This window comes from Amblyomma mixtum, chromosome 2 (genome assembly GCF_055824585.1).
Source record: "Amblyomma mixtum isolate Tamu chromosome 2, ASM5582458v1, whole genome shotgun sequence".
NCBI classification, from domain to species: Eukaryota; Metazoa; Arthropoda; class Arachnida; order Ixodida; family Ixodidae; genus Amblyomma; species Amblyomma mixtum.
The window spans coordinates 58914054-58931152 of record NC_143013.1 but is presented as its reverse complement, the minus strand read 5'-3'; the positions used below and the strand labels follow the sequence as shown (position 1 = coordinate 58931152).

At 47.7% G+C, this 17099-nt stretch overlaps 1 protein-coding gene across 1 annotated transcript in view; it reads right to left on the bottom strand.

Annotated features, from left to right (window-relative positions):
* The window catches only part of LOC149359438 (hepatocyte growth factor receptor-like), a 57144-nt gene that overhangs the window by 12142 nt on the left and 27903 nt on the right, over positions 1-17099 (bottom strand). The window contains exons 9-12 of the mRNA XM_089567682.1: positions 16749-16940; positions 11588-11699; positions 8945-9214; positions 7995-8150 (exon numbers count right to left, since the gene is read on the bottom strand). Of these exons, the coding sequence (XP_089423808.1) occupies positions 7995-8150; positions 8945-9214; positions 11588-11699; positions 16749-16940 (730 nt within the window). The remainder of the gene's footprint in view (positions 1-7994; positions 8151-8944; positions 9215-11587; positions 11700-16748; positions 16941-17099) is intronic.

Genomic DNA, 17099 nt, shown 5'->3' with positions numbered 1-17099 from the left:
CTAAAAGCGCTTACGGCTTACGAAGCTCCCACCACTGCCAAGGAGCTCAAAAGTTTCCTCGGATTTGCTTCATACTTCCGTCGTTTTATACCCAACTTTGCCAAGCGAAGCGCTCCGTTGACCGCCCTACTGAAGAAGAATGCAGCGTGGAGTTGGACACCGGCCCAACAGCTCGCGTTCCTTGACGTCGAGCACGCGCTCCTCGAGCCTCCTACGTTGGCCCATTACAACGAATCGGCCCCCATCGTCCTTCACACGGATGCCAGCCAAGATGGGCTCGGCGCTGTCCTTCTGCAGGAAGACGAGTCTGGTGACCATAAAGTCCTAGCTTATGCCAGCCGCCAGCTTTCCGACGTTGAGCGCCGCCGCCACTCTTCAGAACTCGAGTGCCCCGCCGTTGTCTGGGCCGTCGAGAAGTTCCGTCCCTACTTGTACGGCCGTCACTTTACCATCGTCAAGGACAATAGCGCTCTGACTTGGCTGCAGTCTGCCAAACACTTAAATGCCAAGATTGCACGCTGGTCCCTGCAACTTCAAGAGTATGATTTCACCATAGTGCATCGGCGCGGCTCTGCACATCAGGATGCCGATTTCCTTTCTCGCCACCCTTGTTCCGTGACAGCTTTGACAGACCTCAGGACTGCGCAAGCGCAAGATCCCGACGTTGCTGCCATAATCCACTCCCTTGGCACCGCCGTCGGCGCAGGTCTCCGCAAACTGCGCCGGGTCTATCAAATGAAGGATAACCTCTTGTGTCATGTGAAGTGGTTCCGTGGTCGACCACCCGTGTGGTTGCCAGTTGTGCCGGCAACACTGCGGTCGCAAATCTTGCGCGGCCTACACGACGCTCCCACGGCTGGTCACCTTGGTCGCAGCAAAACCTACGCACGAGTGTCGGAGCGCTTTTGGTGGCCTAATTTGTCCAGAGACGTCAAGGAACACGTGGCGTCCTGCCAGACGTGCCAGTTCAGGAAGTCATCCACACGAGTAACAAAGCCACCCCCGCAGGCGTTTTCGCCGCCGAGTTCACCTTTCGAACTGGTTGGACTGGATCATTTGGGCCCGTTCCCGAAGACACGCGCCGGCAACCGGTATATTCTGGTTGCGGTCGACTACTTCTCCAAGTGGGTCGAAGCACTGCCCGTTCCCGACACGTCGTCCGCTCATGCCGTCTTGTTTGTGGAACAACATCTTGTTCTTCGGCATGGTGTGCCACAACGCCTCATCACGGACCGCGGGAGCTGCTTTATGTCCCAAGAATTTGAGCGTGCCCTCCGCTCCTTCGGCATTGCGCATTCCACTACATCCGTCAATCATCCCCAGTGCAATGGCCTCGTGGAGCGTGTCAACCGCACCCTTACGGATATACTCGCCTCCTACGTCGCTCCGTCCCACACAAACTGGGATCGTTTTGTTTCTACTGCAGCTTTTGAACTCAACACTGCGGCTCAAGAAACAACGCATGTCACGCCGTTCTCAGTCGTCTATGGCAGAACGCCCTCCATCCCTCTCGACGCGCAGTTGGGCCTTCGCCATCCTACTGCGTCACCGACTGACTGCGCCCAACGACTTCGTTCCGCCCGCCTCGACGCTCAGCGCAACCTTCTCACGGCCCATGCGCGTGCGCAAGTGGCCAATGCTGCAGCACCACCACCTCCCTCCTTTCGGTCCGGTGACTTGGTCCTCGTCCGCCGCACCATCCGCGCGACTGGCCGTGCCGCGAAGCTCTTGCCCCGATACCGCGGCCCTTACCGTGTAGTTGCACGGCTCGGCCCCGTTACGTACCGTCTAGAAGACCTCCCCGAGCTTCGACCACGCGGTGTACACCACATTTTTCCGGAACATGTCTCCAACATGAAGAGCTATGTCTCCGGCACCCACCGTGATCCCGACTTGGCTCCCACGTCCTCCCTAGTGCCGCCCTCCCGTACCAGCACCAGGCCTCCCTTCCTGAATGCCGCCCCTTAAGTGGAGCGCTGCTCCGTGAACGCAATCCCAAGTCCCGCGGTGCGAGAAGCCCTCGCAGTTTTCGTACGGCGAGGAGTCGCCTACAAGCAGCCCCGGGATCTACCGGGACCGTCTCGTGTCAGCCGACACTGTCATCAAAACGTGACGATGCCTCCTGCGCACCAAGCTGCGCCGGTGCGAAGAACCTCAGCCCGGGCTCATCGGGACGAGTTCGATGCCGCCTGCAAAGCGAAGCACGCGCTAGGGGACACCAGCGGTGTCTTCCCCCTCTTATCTTGGAGACTGGAAGAGACTCTTATCTTCCACCTCTTCCCCCCCCCCCCCCGGTGGAAAGATGTAACGGCATACGACCTTCGCAACCAAGAGCGCGCTGCGGTATACAAATAAAGAAGAGGCGCGGGGCGAGCGCGAGGGGAGAGCGCGCGGCGCTAGCGCGTGAGGTAGAGAACAAAAGAGAATCGCCGCGGCCGGTTGTGTCCGAGTCTCCTGTGTCTGACTCTCTGTGCCTTTCTCTGCGCGGGCCCGCCGTCCCGTAACAATATAAAACCAGTGTTTTTCCTCGGCGACAGAGTGAAAGGTACCGCATTAAAATCACCGAGTTATTTTATGTGAAGCAACATATTCCACACAGTGTCCTACGCTGACTGATTCGACAAATCACTTCCGTTGCACCATACCTCGGTACCGCCAAAGGTTGTTCACTCACATTGATGTCCACTCATTTTCATATCCACTCATTCACACTTACGTGCAGTCACACTGACATCCACCCATTCACACTCAAGTCGTACTTATGACGACATTCACTCACTCAGATTGACCCAAACTTACTCTGACCAAAACTTCCACTCACTCATTCTCCCTTACACTCCCGCTAACATCCACTCAATCACTCACTCGCATTCACTCACGCTCGCCTTCACTCGCTTTTACTCACATTAACTCACACTGGCGTCCACTCATTGACATGTCAACAGACAACCACGCGCTCACATACCTAGGCACTGTGAGAGGTGACCTACATTCATGTACAGTGACGGTTACATCCACTAACACTCATTGCCACTCATGCGTTCAATAACAAACGCTCACGCGCACTCCCACTGCCATACACTCGCTCATAATGAAGTCTACTCTCACACCTAGGTACGCTCTCATCTCTACGCTCACGGCAACGTACGCTCATACTGACATCTATTCACTCATGCCTTACTCATGTCCACTCAGCACCGCTTACTTACAAAACTCGGCACCATGAAAAGCGGCTCATTCACATTCAAGTTCGCACGAGCTCAAATTCTTTCGCTCACACTCACGAGCACCTGCACTACATCCACTCACTCAGTTCATGTATTCTCACAACCACTGACACAAAACCTCGACGCCATAAGAAGTGGCATTCTCACAATCACGTACACCGAGGCTCACATCCTCTCATTCGCACTCACCTGCACTCCCACTGACATCCGATTCCTGGAACTATGTCGGCACGATAACAAGTGGTTCACACACGCATCTATCATCTTGTGTTCACATCCACTTACTCACACTCATGTGCACTCACACTGACATCCACTCACTCACGCTCATACTCTTCACCACTCAGAACTACTCAACCAGATACCTTGGCATCATGGAAGGTGGCCCTTTCGCACAAAAGCCCGGATCCGTGTGATCAAACACGCAAGCCCGCATCGTATAGCTCACACTCACTTGCACCTTCAGTGTTAGCAATTGATTCACGCTCACGTCTATTCACAACCACTCAGACACCCCAGCCCTATGGTAGGTGGCTCACTCAAAGTCACGATCACATCCGCTCACACTAGCGGGCACTCATATTGAGGTGATTCTATGCCAACCAAAGTATGCGCCCAACCATCTCTGATTACTTTCAAGAAGTTTGTTGCATTTTTTAGATGTCAATAAGAATAACCTCCATATTTTTAACATAAAACTTTGCCGTCATTTGAGAGCCTTGGAATTTTGCAGACCAGTGGAAAGCTATGCTTACATAAAAAATATTGCTAAACTTCTCTCTTTTTGCCCTCAAAACTTTTTATAAACAATGTATAGGAGTTGCACTTCTGTACGATGCATGAAGTTTTGGCTGGTCCACTCAGTCACATTCAAATCCCCTCATTCATACTCACGTGCACACCCACTCAGGCAGGCCAATATCTACTCCGTTCCACCCAGTCACTCTCGTATCCACTCGCTCACATGCACTCACTCACACTCATGGGCATTCATAATCCCAACCACTAAACTCCACTTCTGCAATGTCACCAGGCTGACTACTCCCACTGCAGGAAAAAAAGGCTCGTAGCGTATCTCCCGAATGAATTCGGTCCTGCGCTAGCCGCCCCTATGCGATCTCCACATACATCGCACTTATCTGCTCACCCCACGTTCTGCCACCCCCTGCTAAGCTTGCCTTCTCATGGAATCCAATACGCTATCCTTAATGACCATTGGTTATCTTGCCTTCGTATTACATGCCCCATCCACGGCCTTTTCACCTTCTTGATTTCGACTGCTATGTCATTAATCCGTGTTTGTTGGCCCATTCTGCTCTTTTCCTTTCTCTTAACTTGACACCTGTAACATTCCTTGCCACTGCTTGCTGCGCTGTCTTAAATGTAAGTTGAATCGTCTTCTTTAGCCTGCAGGCTTCTGCCCAAGAGGTTAGCACGACTAAAATACTGATGTTCTATTCTTTTCTCTGAATTAAATTTTCTGTTCCTCTTCTTTCTCTTTCTTTTTATCGCCTCACTCCTTTCCCACCATGTAGGGTAGCAAACCGGTTATTTTTCCCGTTAACCTCCCTGCCTTTCCTCTTCTACCTACTCCTCCTCCTCTCTGGAAGGATATTCATAAACTCCCATTCATAATTTCAGAGAGTCTGTCGAATGTGCTACACCCCATTCTTATTCTGACAGTTGTTTTAATCTCATGGTCTCGTTCTGTTCTACTTTCCCTAGGTAGGCCTACTCCCTTACCGTTTTCAACGCGTCGGTATCAACAGTAAACCACAGTCACTTCCCGGAACTCTTGGACATTACTTTAGTATTCTGAATATCAATTTTTAGATCCACCTTTTTTTTTTGCCCATATAACTCCCTAGTAATGGTTTGCAGGTGATGCAATGATTGACTTAGCAACGTAATCAATTGCAGACGTGGAAGCTAACAAAAAGGCTTAAGGTTAAATTAAGGACAACGCAGCGATGTATGGAAAGAAAAATAATAGGTTTAACGACAGAAAACCGCAAGCGGGCAGTGTGGATGAGAGAACAAATGCGGATTATTGTTATCCTAGTCGAAATCAAGAATGGGCTTCGGCACGGCATGTAATTCGAAGCCAAGATAACTGCTTTCCTTAAGGGTAACATGGTGCATTCCAAAAGAAGGAAAGCAGAGCAGGGGCTTGTCGCTGAGATTGAGAAATTTGCGGGAATATGGCGGCCGCAGCTGGCAAGGCGAAATTATTCGAGACCTTCACTATAGCAGCTCTTTCATCCTTTCTTCTTTCACTCCCTTCATGGTCCCTTACCTTACGGCGTGGTTCGGGTATGCGCCGAAATACGTGAGGCAGCTGCTGCGCCGTTTTCTTTCGACAAAAACTAATTCAACGAATTCAATTCATCGTCAACCAGTCCACTTTTAAAGGTACCCGCTGTTAACCATTTTCGAGTATTTCTGAGAAGTTGTTACTGTTTCAATGTAGTTAAGCCGAGTAGACGTTAGAAAGCATGTGTTTAGCCTGGTTGACTCATAGTTTCGTTTTGCTTGGTCGTCGGCACGTCTGGCGATGATACTAGACTCAGGTTAAGCTTTGATCGAGGTTACGCTCACCAGATCTGTTCGCAGCGCAGATGAAGTTGGAGAAGATGACGCTGTGCAATATGCAGCCCTAGAGTGGGCTGCAGGTTAACATGAGGCGTGATCGGCTGCATTGATGGCATAGTGCTCCCGCGCTGCCGCCAACGTAGCTGATCCGTTTACGCCGCCGCGAGTTCGAAATCTAGTCGCGGAAGTATTCATATCATTCCCCCAAGTTGGCCAACGTCACCATCCCGTTGGCTAAACTGGCCCGACGCTTCCCAACTTAACCCTTCAAGCTAAACAGCCTAGATAGCTCCATATAGGTAAAAGTTGTGAAACTAGGCGAACCATGCGCCGCATGGCGCATGGTAGGCGAGCCATGCGCCGCAGCCGACGACGGGCAGAAGATGGAACCGGCCAATACCGGAGTTCTCGGGGCCACCACATGTTTGTAGACACGCAGTTTGTCTATACAGGCCCCTAGTCGCAAGCACCGATTGACCCTGCGTAAGTGCAGGAGGGAGGAGCCATTATAAACCACTTTGCAACAGCCTCTTCTATATTCTTTACGGTGTAGATAAGGAGAGTGCCGGCTTCCTGCAGTCAGATCATGCGTGCGTAACTGATTCATGCTCACGCCTGGCGAGCAGTACGCGGCCGGCATCCGAATTAATGCCTGACTCAACGACACCTGAGAACCAGATCGCGTGTTCTTGCTCGAGGCTGGAGCGTGCAGAGATAGCAAGTGCATCTTAGCTGGCATAAAAGGTACTTTCGCAGCATTTAATTCTTTTTCCGCTGTCCGTCGCGTCTTTGGTCGAGAAACCGCTGTTCTTAAAATAACACGTGCATAGTGAGTTTGATACCCATTTTGCGGGGTTCGCCATGGGTGAACGTTGGCAAGGAGACTATGCGCATGCCCAAGATACCCAAGATTGAGAAGCCCAAAATGCCCAGTCTGCAATATGTGCGCTTGAATGAGCCCTTTAAGTCATTCGTGGTGAAGGCGACATCAAATCTGGCACGGCACTGCCAATCCCGCGAATGTAAATTGATGGACGACGCTACATTTTGCACGCCCGTTTTCTTTGACACTTCGGTGATGTATGGAAGTCACAAACATATATGTGTTGATATAGCAGAGGCGTACTATATCGCTAAGGCTAAAGACGCGTGTGTGTCAAAGCTGTTTGTCAACTTTCACGACGAGGAATTTGCTTTTTAGATGGTGTACTTGCCAACGATAGTTATCGTTTGTTATTTGCCCTTTCACTGTTTTGGATTATGTGGGCGAACATCGCTGTACGAGCTTTCATTTGCCTTTGAAGATTTCAGTTGCTAGTGCAGCCTTGTCACGTGTTCTTCTATTCTCCTAACTGTGTTGAGTCTTTTGGCTGGTATTAAAATGATTCTGTACCAACTCGCCCATTCGTCAGCCTTGCTGAAATTTACTTATTCCCGCCCCTCATATCCATTCACAATTCGCTGCTCGATTCCACTCACCGCTAACAGCCGCTAACACCCACTCACATCTATTTGCCATTCATATATACTCACCGCACCTGTCCACTGACATCTGATCATCAGTCAGAATCACTCGTATTGACTTACATATATTCGCCGTTAAATGCACCCACCACTTCCGTCCATTCATGATTCCTGTCCACTGAAATTAGCGAACCACTCATATCCACTTTGATTTATTCCTCTCTGAAATACACTCGCCACTCCCGTCCATTGACGTCCACTACCGCCATTAACGCTCACGACACAAAACCACTCATTCCTTTCATCCATTGACATTCACTCATCACTCATAACTGAACCGCGCACATCTAAGCACATAAACTCACCACTAACTCATCACTCAAAATCACTCACATCTGCTAACATATGTTTACCACTGACATGCTCGCACAACATCGTTCACCACACTGGTGCACTAACATTCACTCTTATCCATTGACAGCTAACATCCACTCACCATTCGCGTCCTCTGACATCTTCGGTGAAATGAATTAGTGTCCATTTCAGTTACATTCAATTTTATGGTATTGCACACCGATTGCTGTTAGCGACTAACAGCACGTGCTTCAGCACTGAACCGATTCCTATTCGCAACATGGCCATGGTGTTATAACGCGCCATAAATTTTGTTAACAAAATGCAACTCTGCAGAATTCTCCGTCTCGTACTTACCTCAAAAGCGAGAGGGTACCCAATGGGAAGGTCATCACTGATAAGCTTGCAGAGAAATGAGCCACTACTTATGCTGTTGATTTCACACCAGTAATCCATCCCATTGACACGGACGGATAGTTGCTCGTTGCCTCTGAGAATTTCGAAGTGTTTCCCCTGAACAAAATAGATATGCAGAGTTAGCAGGTAGGTGGCATAAATTGCTGGTAATGAGTTAAAGGGATGAAGCGCTGGTCAAAATATTCAGCCAGACACCAAGGGGCAACAAACAGAAACGCTGACTATAGCCAGATTGCGAGGTGCAGTTTTCGTATTGTTGATATGCCATTTTCAGCAAAATGATCTCTATAGAAACCATGAAACGACGCAAAATACACAAGTTAGTGACTACTCAACAGTAAAATTCTTTTCTGGCTCAAAGGCAGTGCCCGCCGGATGTAGATGAGCTGCTCTCTAAAAGCGCTGTTTTGGTGATCTGCTCAGTCATGCAGGGTGGAATTACAGTCTCAAGCAATAAGAGCTAGCATTTCACACTAGTTAAAAGTTTTGCGGGTAATTTTGTTAATGTTGCTTGCCTTATAACTCGGTTGCTTGACCGCAAAAAAAAAAGAAGGACAATCGGCCAATCCTCGAGCGTTGAGTATGGTGTTCCTGTCATTCTCGGCAGGTGGATGCTCGAGCAGCCAACCCATCAAATGCCCACTGCGCGATGGCAGCCACTTGATGCTTTAGTTCCTGTTGTATATTGACAATAAACGGTAGTCTAATCAAGTTAAAAACATCCCTCCTCCCCAGAACAAAACGCTTAACCAGACTGGGAGGATTGAGTGGCCAGCTTGTAAATACCATCACCTGATGGCATTGTTACACCCAGTACTGATGTGATGTTCCGGAAAGAAAAGATTTTAAGCAAATGGCGCTGAGGGTGTAGTCAGAAGGAGACTCCTTACCGTGATTTCAAATGATGCATCGTTGGGGTCAATGCTCTGAACACCTTGAGTAAATGAGTGGAACTCGGGTGGTGGCTGATAATTAAATTCGAAGTGTCTCCTCTCGCCAAACAGGTCGACCGGCAGATGCAGCCCGTACATCTCTAAGCTGATCAGCGCCTGAATGTCAGAATCGACCGCATCCAACTCTGCACTACTGATCACGGAGAACTCCACCAACGGTGTTCCAGGGCACAACATCAACTCGCCGTTCTCCATGGCTTCACATGCCTGTGCAGGTATAGAGGTATGCGGAAAACATTGATGAAAGGTGCGGGTGCAGTAAGCATTGCGAGTAATAACACGCGATGAACCTCAGGTTGTCGAAATCTCCGGGGCCTTTCACTACGGCGCCCCTCATAGCCTGAGTCGCTTGGGGACGTTAAAACCCCACAAACCACAAATCTTTATCCTCGCAACAGTGTCATTAATGGTTAGTGAATTTTGAGAGAACGAAATCGCGCATTAACTGTCTTACTTCTCGGTGGACACCGTAACCGCGCCTTAAGAGAAAAGAGGAAGGAGGGAGTGAAAGAATAAAGGGAGAAAGAGTGTGTAGTGGAGGTAGCCGGAATAATTTCGACCACCTTGAAATCTTTATCGTAACCTGGCATCGCACAACCCGTGGCCATCATGGTCGGGTTCGAACAGAGGTACTCGGGCTCCACAGCCAAGCGTGCTGATCATTCAGACATCGCGGCGGGTTTGCAACGCATTCAGGTTCAAGGTCTACATCCGGGAAGCATGGTTCTAAATTCGATAAATACGGTAATATCTCGCTAGCGGCGGGATCGAAAGTGCGTGCTCTGCACTACGGCGATGGCGGCTTCGTCGGATTTTTTGGTTTATTGGTTTTTGGGAATTTAACGTCTCAAAGCGACTCAGGCTACTAGGGACGCCGTAGTGAAGGGCTCCGGAAATTTTGACCGCCTGCAGTCCTTTAACGTTCATTCACATTGCATCACAATGCATCGTGCAGTATCGCACAGCGCATCGCTGAGCGTGCATCACACAGTACACGGGCCTCCAGGCTTTGAAGAATGCTTTGAATGCTTTGTGAATGATTTGAAGACTTCTTTCTCAAATCTATCCCAGATTGAAAATTAGTTCTGATTATTATCGATCCTGGTTCGTGCTGAGCTCTTCAGGACCACGAATACGCAACAAAGTTTCGTCTGGCAATCCCACCCGTAGAACGTAGCCACACGCGCATGGTGGCCCAACCGTTGTTCCACGTCTTCGTGAAGTATTATCGGCGTCAAATGATATGCGAGCAGCGGAGCGCGTGGCCAAAGGTCCAATTTAAGTGGTCTGCCTGTCGCCATCACAGATAGGCACGCTGATCCAGTTTTCGATAGTTTTGCTTATGTTTAGTTTGAAGTTGCTTTTCTCGCCTTGCCTCTCCTATAAGAGGCCTTGTATAAGACGCCTTGTATAAGACGAAGTAACGTTCTTTCTTTCATTACAAGCTTATATTAATGCTAAGAATACTTCAACATGTTATCTTCATTACTGTATCGCAGACATATTTTTCGTGTTCAAAGAACAATTTCATTTGGTAATGGTCTGGATGCTATTATTATGTCTAACTGTTAACCATAAAGTATTATCAAAGATTTGAAGCATCATGACACAGATTCTTTCGTTTCTTTATGCAGTAATATTTTTTAATTAGGAGAATGTTGCAGTTAATTATCTTAGGTGGTTCCTGCCAGAGATCGCATGCACAGCCTCTAAATTTGAATTCGTTATTACTGATTCACGACTTCCACTTACGCGACAGTCTACACGGCTGGCTGCATAAGCCTTATACCATGACGTGTGTTATAAGGTAAACGTATGAGTTTCATGCAGTAACTGTGCCGGATTGTAGTGCTCATGCGTCGGCCTCATTACTTTTTGCCCATTGCTGTATGAAATTTTGTGCGGTCGCAATTCGCAGGTCTAGTCGTGCACAAATACTTTACCATTTTAGCGAGGAAAGTGTACAAATGCGTTAACAATTTAGCGAGGAGGCATATATGTTGGTCAAATGAATTCTTGTTGGAAACGGTATTTCAACTTCATCCGTAAGGTTATAAAGTGTTAAAAAAAGGCGTTACGAACAGTTCAAATAAACTTTGATAAAAACAAAAAGAACAATTGTTTAGTATTTCGGTGCTGTGAGGTAAAGCAGGAACACGTAATTTGAAAAAACCGTTACCGCGTGTTCATCACATGTAAGCCTATTTCAGTGAATTTACCGCGAGGAATTTATTCACCATTGTGCACAATTAACAGATAAATTGTTATGTTTAATAATAAAAATTTTCGAGCCACGCGGGGACACATAGAACCGCGTGTCCCCTTAATTTTTTGGTTACGAGTGGCATACTAAAAAACAAATTACTAATGCCTTGTCTTGTAGATTTTAACTTTAAGACTCGTGTTGCTCATAATGATGCTACAGAGACGGCGACTGTAAAGAATCCCTGATACATGTGCCGCCGTCAAAAATATGGACACCCACAGCACTGATTCAAACTGTCTAATCACTCAAAGATCTTGCGGCCGAATCTCAATAATTTAAGGCATTAATTCACCCTTGCTACAATTAAGACTCACCTTCTTCCTGTATTCTTGCTTCGTCCCGTCCAAAGAGACCACTCGAGTAACAATCGTTGGCTTCGAGACGCTTTCTAGGTGGGCGCCATTCACAGCAATAGTGAAGTTTCCGCTGCAAACATAGGAAGCATTCCGCGCAGGTGAAAATGTCGTTGGATTTGCGGTATTTGAGAAGAATCTGCCGAAAGTTTCTTAATAACTCGCAGCTTCGAGATGAGCGGGGCGAAAGCGCATCGAGGACGAGATTCAGTTCTTAAGCTAAGTAAAGCTTATATAGAATAAGGTTTGATGGCGAGCAGTTCCTGCGGCGTCTGACAGGCGTCCAAGTACTCCCCTTAGCGTTTTTACGCTATGCTGTTCTCTTTCTACATTGACGAACCAAATATCTTCTTTCTTTAGTAATTTGTGCGTTGTAGGGGCGCTTGCAAATTGCGTTCGGTCTTCCCTTCGTGTCTCGGTGGCACAGCTTCAACCTACTCTTCTCAGGCCATTTGTATACGGAGTGGAAGTAAGGAATGGTTGAAAATTCGTTGTGCGCGCGTTAAATTACATGTTTTCTAGCGCGTAAATAAGATATGCCTGGGAAATAGGACGGCAGGGTTGTTATCAGCAGAGCATATTGAAAAAATAATAAGGGACAGATTTTATACAGAAAAAAGCGTATGTATTAAAAAAAGGGGAACGCAGAAAGCGGGGACGGCTTTAAGTATTCATTTAGCGCAAGCCATGCTAGCGTAGGCCGCTTTGAGGAGATCAACGCGCAGGGGAGTTTGTTACAGACGGTTTTATCGTTCACAAATAACTATAAATGCTGATGTCCATGGTAGAGAGAGGGTGTTGTTGATGGTCCTTTGCGATCACAAAAATGAACAAGGGAGGGGAAAACCTCAGTTTGCTTGAGCCAACGTTTCGACAAGGGGACTTGTCTTCGTCTGGGCAAAGCGTTCATCATTGGCAGGGATTGAATAGGGCCTTCGCTCCGAGGAGGAAGGCCCCGGGGGCGGGGAAGGAAAGTGGTGTGAGAGGGGATGCGTGTCAGGAAGGGGAGGGAGGTGAACCTTGATTCGTTAAGCTTCAATAGTGGAAAAACTTATATCCGGGGGGTGTGTAATGAACAAAGGCTTTGAAGGGGCTGCGACGGGGGGAGGCGCTGTAGGACCTGAAAAACTCAGATAAGAGGATTAGTCAGCGTGGTACAGGGAAATGAGAAGAAGGCAAACTACATAGGCTGGCACTGGAAGGAGGGGCATTTCCAAGGAAGGACAAGGCAGGGGGGGGGGGATATGACGTGGGAAGGGTGCAAAGAGCGATAGTATACTCAGAAGTACTTGTATTTGGCCGTGTTGGTTCATAACTTTTCAGGAGGACACAGGGGCGCAACAAAAGACCCGGACATAGAAGCAGACAGGGACAAGCCCTTGTCCCTGTCTACCTCCACGCCCGTGCCCCCCATCCCGCCCCTGTGTCCTCCTGAAAAGATAATATACTTATGCGAGGTTCTAGGAAATGGTCTGAGCACGTGCAAGACATTTGTTAATTTAAAATTATGCTAACCCTGGAATGTACCTGAGAGATTCCAGGTTTCCTCTAGACATGTTAATCCCTGTTGGTTGCAGTGTTTTAAATTTGTGGATTAGGAATGCTTCTCTGTATTTTCTGTCCCTAGTCGATTTGAAGCCTGACTGAAGAATGAACAATTTGAGTTCGTCGAATTTGTGATGGCGTTGATTAAAATGGGCCGACACTGCCTTCTGTTCATTCCGTGTTGTGTCAGCCCGGTGCCCGTTTAATCTGGCACTCATTGTTTGCCCGGTTTCCCCGATATATTGTTTCTGGCAGAAGGAGCACTGGAGCATGTAGATAATATTGGACGATGTGGAGTCAAAACTAGTCTTTATATCGAAACTGAAATCGTTTGCCGTACTTTTAACCGTAGTGTCCCTTTGTAAATGTTTGCATGTCTTGCATCTAGGTCGAGAGCATGAAGTTACTGTCGGTGGTGGTTCCTTGCCGAGCCTAGCATGCACCAGGATGTCCTTCAGGTTTGTGTTGCGTCTGTATGTTACCCTTGGTGCGTCGGGAAATATTTTCTTGAGACGGTCGTTACCAGTTAAAATGGGGTGGTATGTCCGCAGGATATTGTTTATGTTTGGAAGCGCGTTTGAGTATTTCGTTATAAGTGCAGGAGGTCGTTGACTGTTAGCTTTTGTTCGTTTTTTAAGAACTACATCTCGTTTCAAAGTGGTTGCTCGTTGGAACGCATTATTGAGGGTTGTCTGTGGATGGTTTCTGGTCATTAGTGTGTTTTTTAGCGAGTGTAGGTGTTTCAGGTAGTCGTCGTCGTCGCTACATATTCTTCTTAGTCTCGTTGCCTGTCCTACGAATATACCTTGTTTGCAGTGTCTTGGATGATGGCTAGTGAAATCTAAGTATTGTTGTCGGTCAGTGGGCTTCCTGTAAAGTGTGGTTTTGAGTTTGCTATTTTCTAAACGGACAGTGGTGGCAAGGAAATTGACTTGCGTTTTCGAGGAGTTGAAGGTGAATTTAGTGCTAGAGTGGCATGAATTGAAATGTGTGACGAATGTCTTTAGGGTCTCAGCCCCATGCTCCCATATCATGAAAATGTCGTCTATGTAACGCAGGTATATAAGTGGTTTTTTTAGAAATGAATTTAGAAGTTGAGATTCTAGTAGCCCCATAAAAATGTTCGCGTAAGTTGGTGCGAAGGGAGTGCCCATGCTTGTTCCAAATACTTGAAGGTAGTAAGAAGAATCGAATTCAAAGTAGTTGAGTGTTAGTACCAATTCAAGTAGCGTGAGGTACACTTCAGTTTCGTGCGGGTGAGGACGCTGAGTTAGAATTTTGGAGAGTGCGTCGATACCTTCATTTATGAAAATATTTGTGTACAAAGCGGCGACGTCAAGTGTGACAAGTATGCTATCTGCTGGGATAATGGAAGCGTGATTCAGAGACTCTATTATGCGGAGAAAGTGCGGTGTATCCTCGACAAAGGAAGGGAGGTGGGTAGGAATATCTGCAACATAGTTGTTCAGGAAAATTGATAAGTTCTCTGTGGGCGTGGAAATGCCCCTCCTTCCAGTGCCAGCCTATGTAGTTTGCCTTCTTCTCATTTCCCTGTACCACGCTGACTAATCCTCTTATCTGAGTTTTTCAGGTCCTACAGCGCCTCCCCCCGTCGCAGCCCCTTCAAAGCCTTTGTTCATTACACACCCCCCGGATATAAGTTTTTCCACTATTGCAGCTTAACGAATCAAGGTTCACCTCCCTCCCCTTCCTGACACGCATCCCCTCTGACACCACTTTCCTTCCCCGCCCCCGGGGCCTTCCTCCTCGGAGCGAAGGCCCTATTTAATCCCTGCCAATGATGAACGCTTTGCCCAGACGAAGACAAGTCCCCTTGTCGAAACGTTGGCTCAAGCAAACTGAGGTTTTCCCCTCCCTTGTTCATTTTTATGAATGCTGATGGTGATGCTGTATCCAGAGCACTTTCCGTATCAATGGCACGCCTTTTGAAAAGTTTCGCCCCTTGCAGAGGACGCCTGTTGTGCAGCGCTTGAAAAAGAGCTAACGCAGACGACGCGCGCCGGGCTGGTACTGATAGGGCAGCGCGGAAAGGGAAGCATTTTGCACAGTGTTTAATAAGGCGCCGGCGCAAGTGACGCGCCAGGTTTCGATGCTTCTTCCTTTCCATGGGTTTACTGCTTGCTCGAAAAACGCACACGTCCAAATTCTTCAAACAGGAAGTGTTTTGGAGCTAAATCGCAGTATTGACACGACTAAAAAATTTGACAGAACTGTGTATAAGTCGCATGCTTCAGTTTCGAATATTTTGCTCGAAACACGCTTTTATCATATCGCTCTGGGTCTAAAGGTTCTGAAAACAACTTTACTACTCGCGGGTTCACGCGTGAAATTCGTTCTCAATTCCAATGATTTTAATTGCTATGGCTTTGTGTCGAGTTTCGTTAGCTTTTATGGCAGCTACGGATTCATCCGGGCATTTGAAACTTGCTGATGGAGTATGAACATGCTTAAGCACCTCCTCTCTCAGCTTCATCTTTTCGGCGGGATTTGAGATTAGGGGTCACTGTCTAGATGCGACTCCTACCGCTTGGTCGAGAACCTGAGGTCGCTTTCCTCATCGCTCATGAGCAACATGAAGAACTATATACAGAAATGCATCCGCAAAATAGTTCACGTTGGCTAGGTTTTATCACGTTAATCGCGTAGAGGGTTTTACAATGCTAAACAGTATCTTGACGATTTCTGATGTCTTATTGCTGAACGCCAGATTCATTTGAACTATGCTTGCGTTCTTACAGATGCAATCACATCTTTCTATACATTATAGCTTTTGAATTAATGCGACACCAATTGATTTTCGCTTCGTACGCGATTAGATGCACCAAGCTTGTTTTCTGTTGAATAATTATATCCAGCATCGCACGATGTCGGATTCACTATAGCGACACGGTCTAGGTTGGCGAAAGAAGCGCATCTTGCGGTGCACACTCGAAGCCTTCCACAGATTTCAGACCTAACTATGTGCCTGCTCTTGTGTGCCACAGGTGAAGCACAAGAAATCTTCTTTGGGAAAAATAACCCGCTACTCATGTATCGCTACCCGCCGTCGCTACCCTTTCAAAAAACTTTTGAGGTGCAAAGGCTTAGGAGCCCCGTAAAATTACCTGTAGAAATCACATACAGTCTATGACTAGCATGCGCTAAACTCAAGTAGGATCTACTTTAGGTCCCGATTGTTCGTGTGAAATACCAACAAAATCTCGTCCGGCATGAAGTAAGAAGTATTATTGCGAAAGCAATACTACTCCCAAGAACGTCCTTTCGCGTAGCGGCGGCCACTTGCCGCATTTGACCTTTAGAATGACCTCTGACGTCATACCATGCCTAGTGACGTCACAGCGTCACGTCATACCAGGAGCGAGAGACGGGCTACCAACTCGGCTCGTCGGCTAACGGCGGCCGCTTGCAACGGCGCGCCGCGCTCTTCCTACTAGAGGCGCTGCATATGCAGTATAAAACAAATGCTTTCGCAAACTACCAGGCTTAACCAAAGCTAAGCCCCCGCCAATTTTTATTTTCTACTGAGCTTAGATCAGGTGTATTAAGGGGCACTTGCCTGAAGGTTGACCTTTTCGGTGCGATGTCATCGATCACTGGGTCTCGCTTGAAGGTGAATTTGGATTCGGAGTTGTCGACTCCAGTAAAAGGAATGTTGATACCATCTATCGTCAAGGTGACTTCCATCTCGTGGTCCACTTCATCTCCGCCCACAGCGTCCGGTGAACACTCCAAGAATGTAGCATTTATCCTGTTGTAAGCAAGCTGATTGATGCACCTTGCCAACATGTACAGTGAAAGCAACGTCCGTAGCTCTTGCAAGTAAAATAACCGCAAATACTCTAGAGTGGAAGCATCTTAAGAACTTAGAGCCGCATTCGTACTAACACAAAGCTTGTTTTCTGATGCC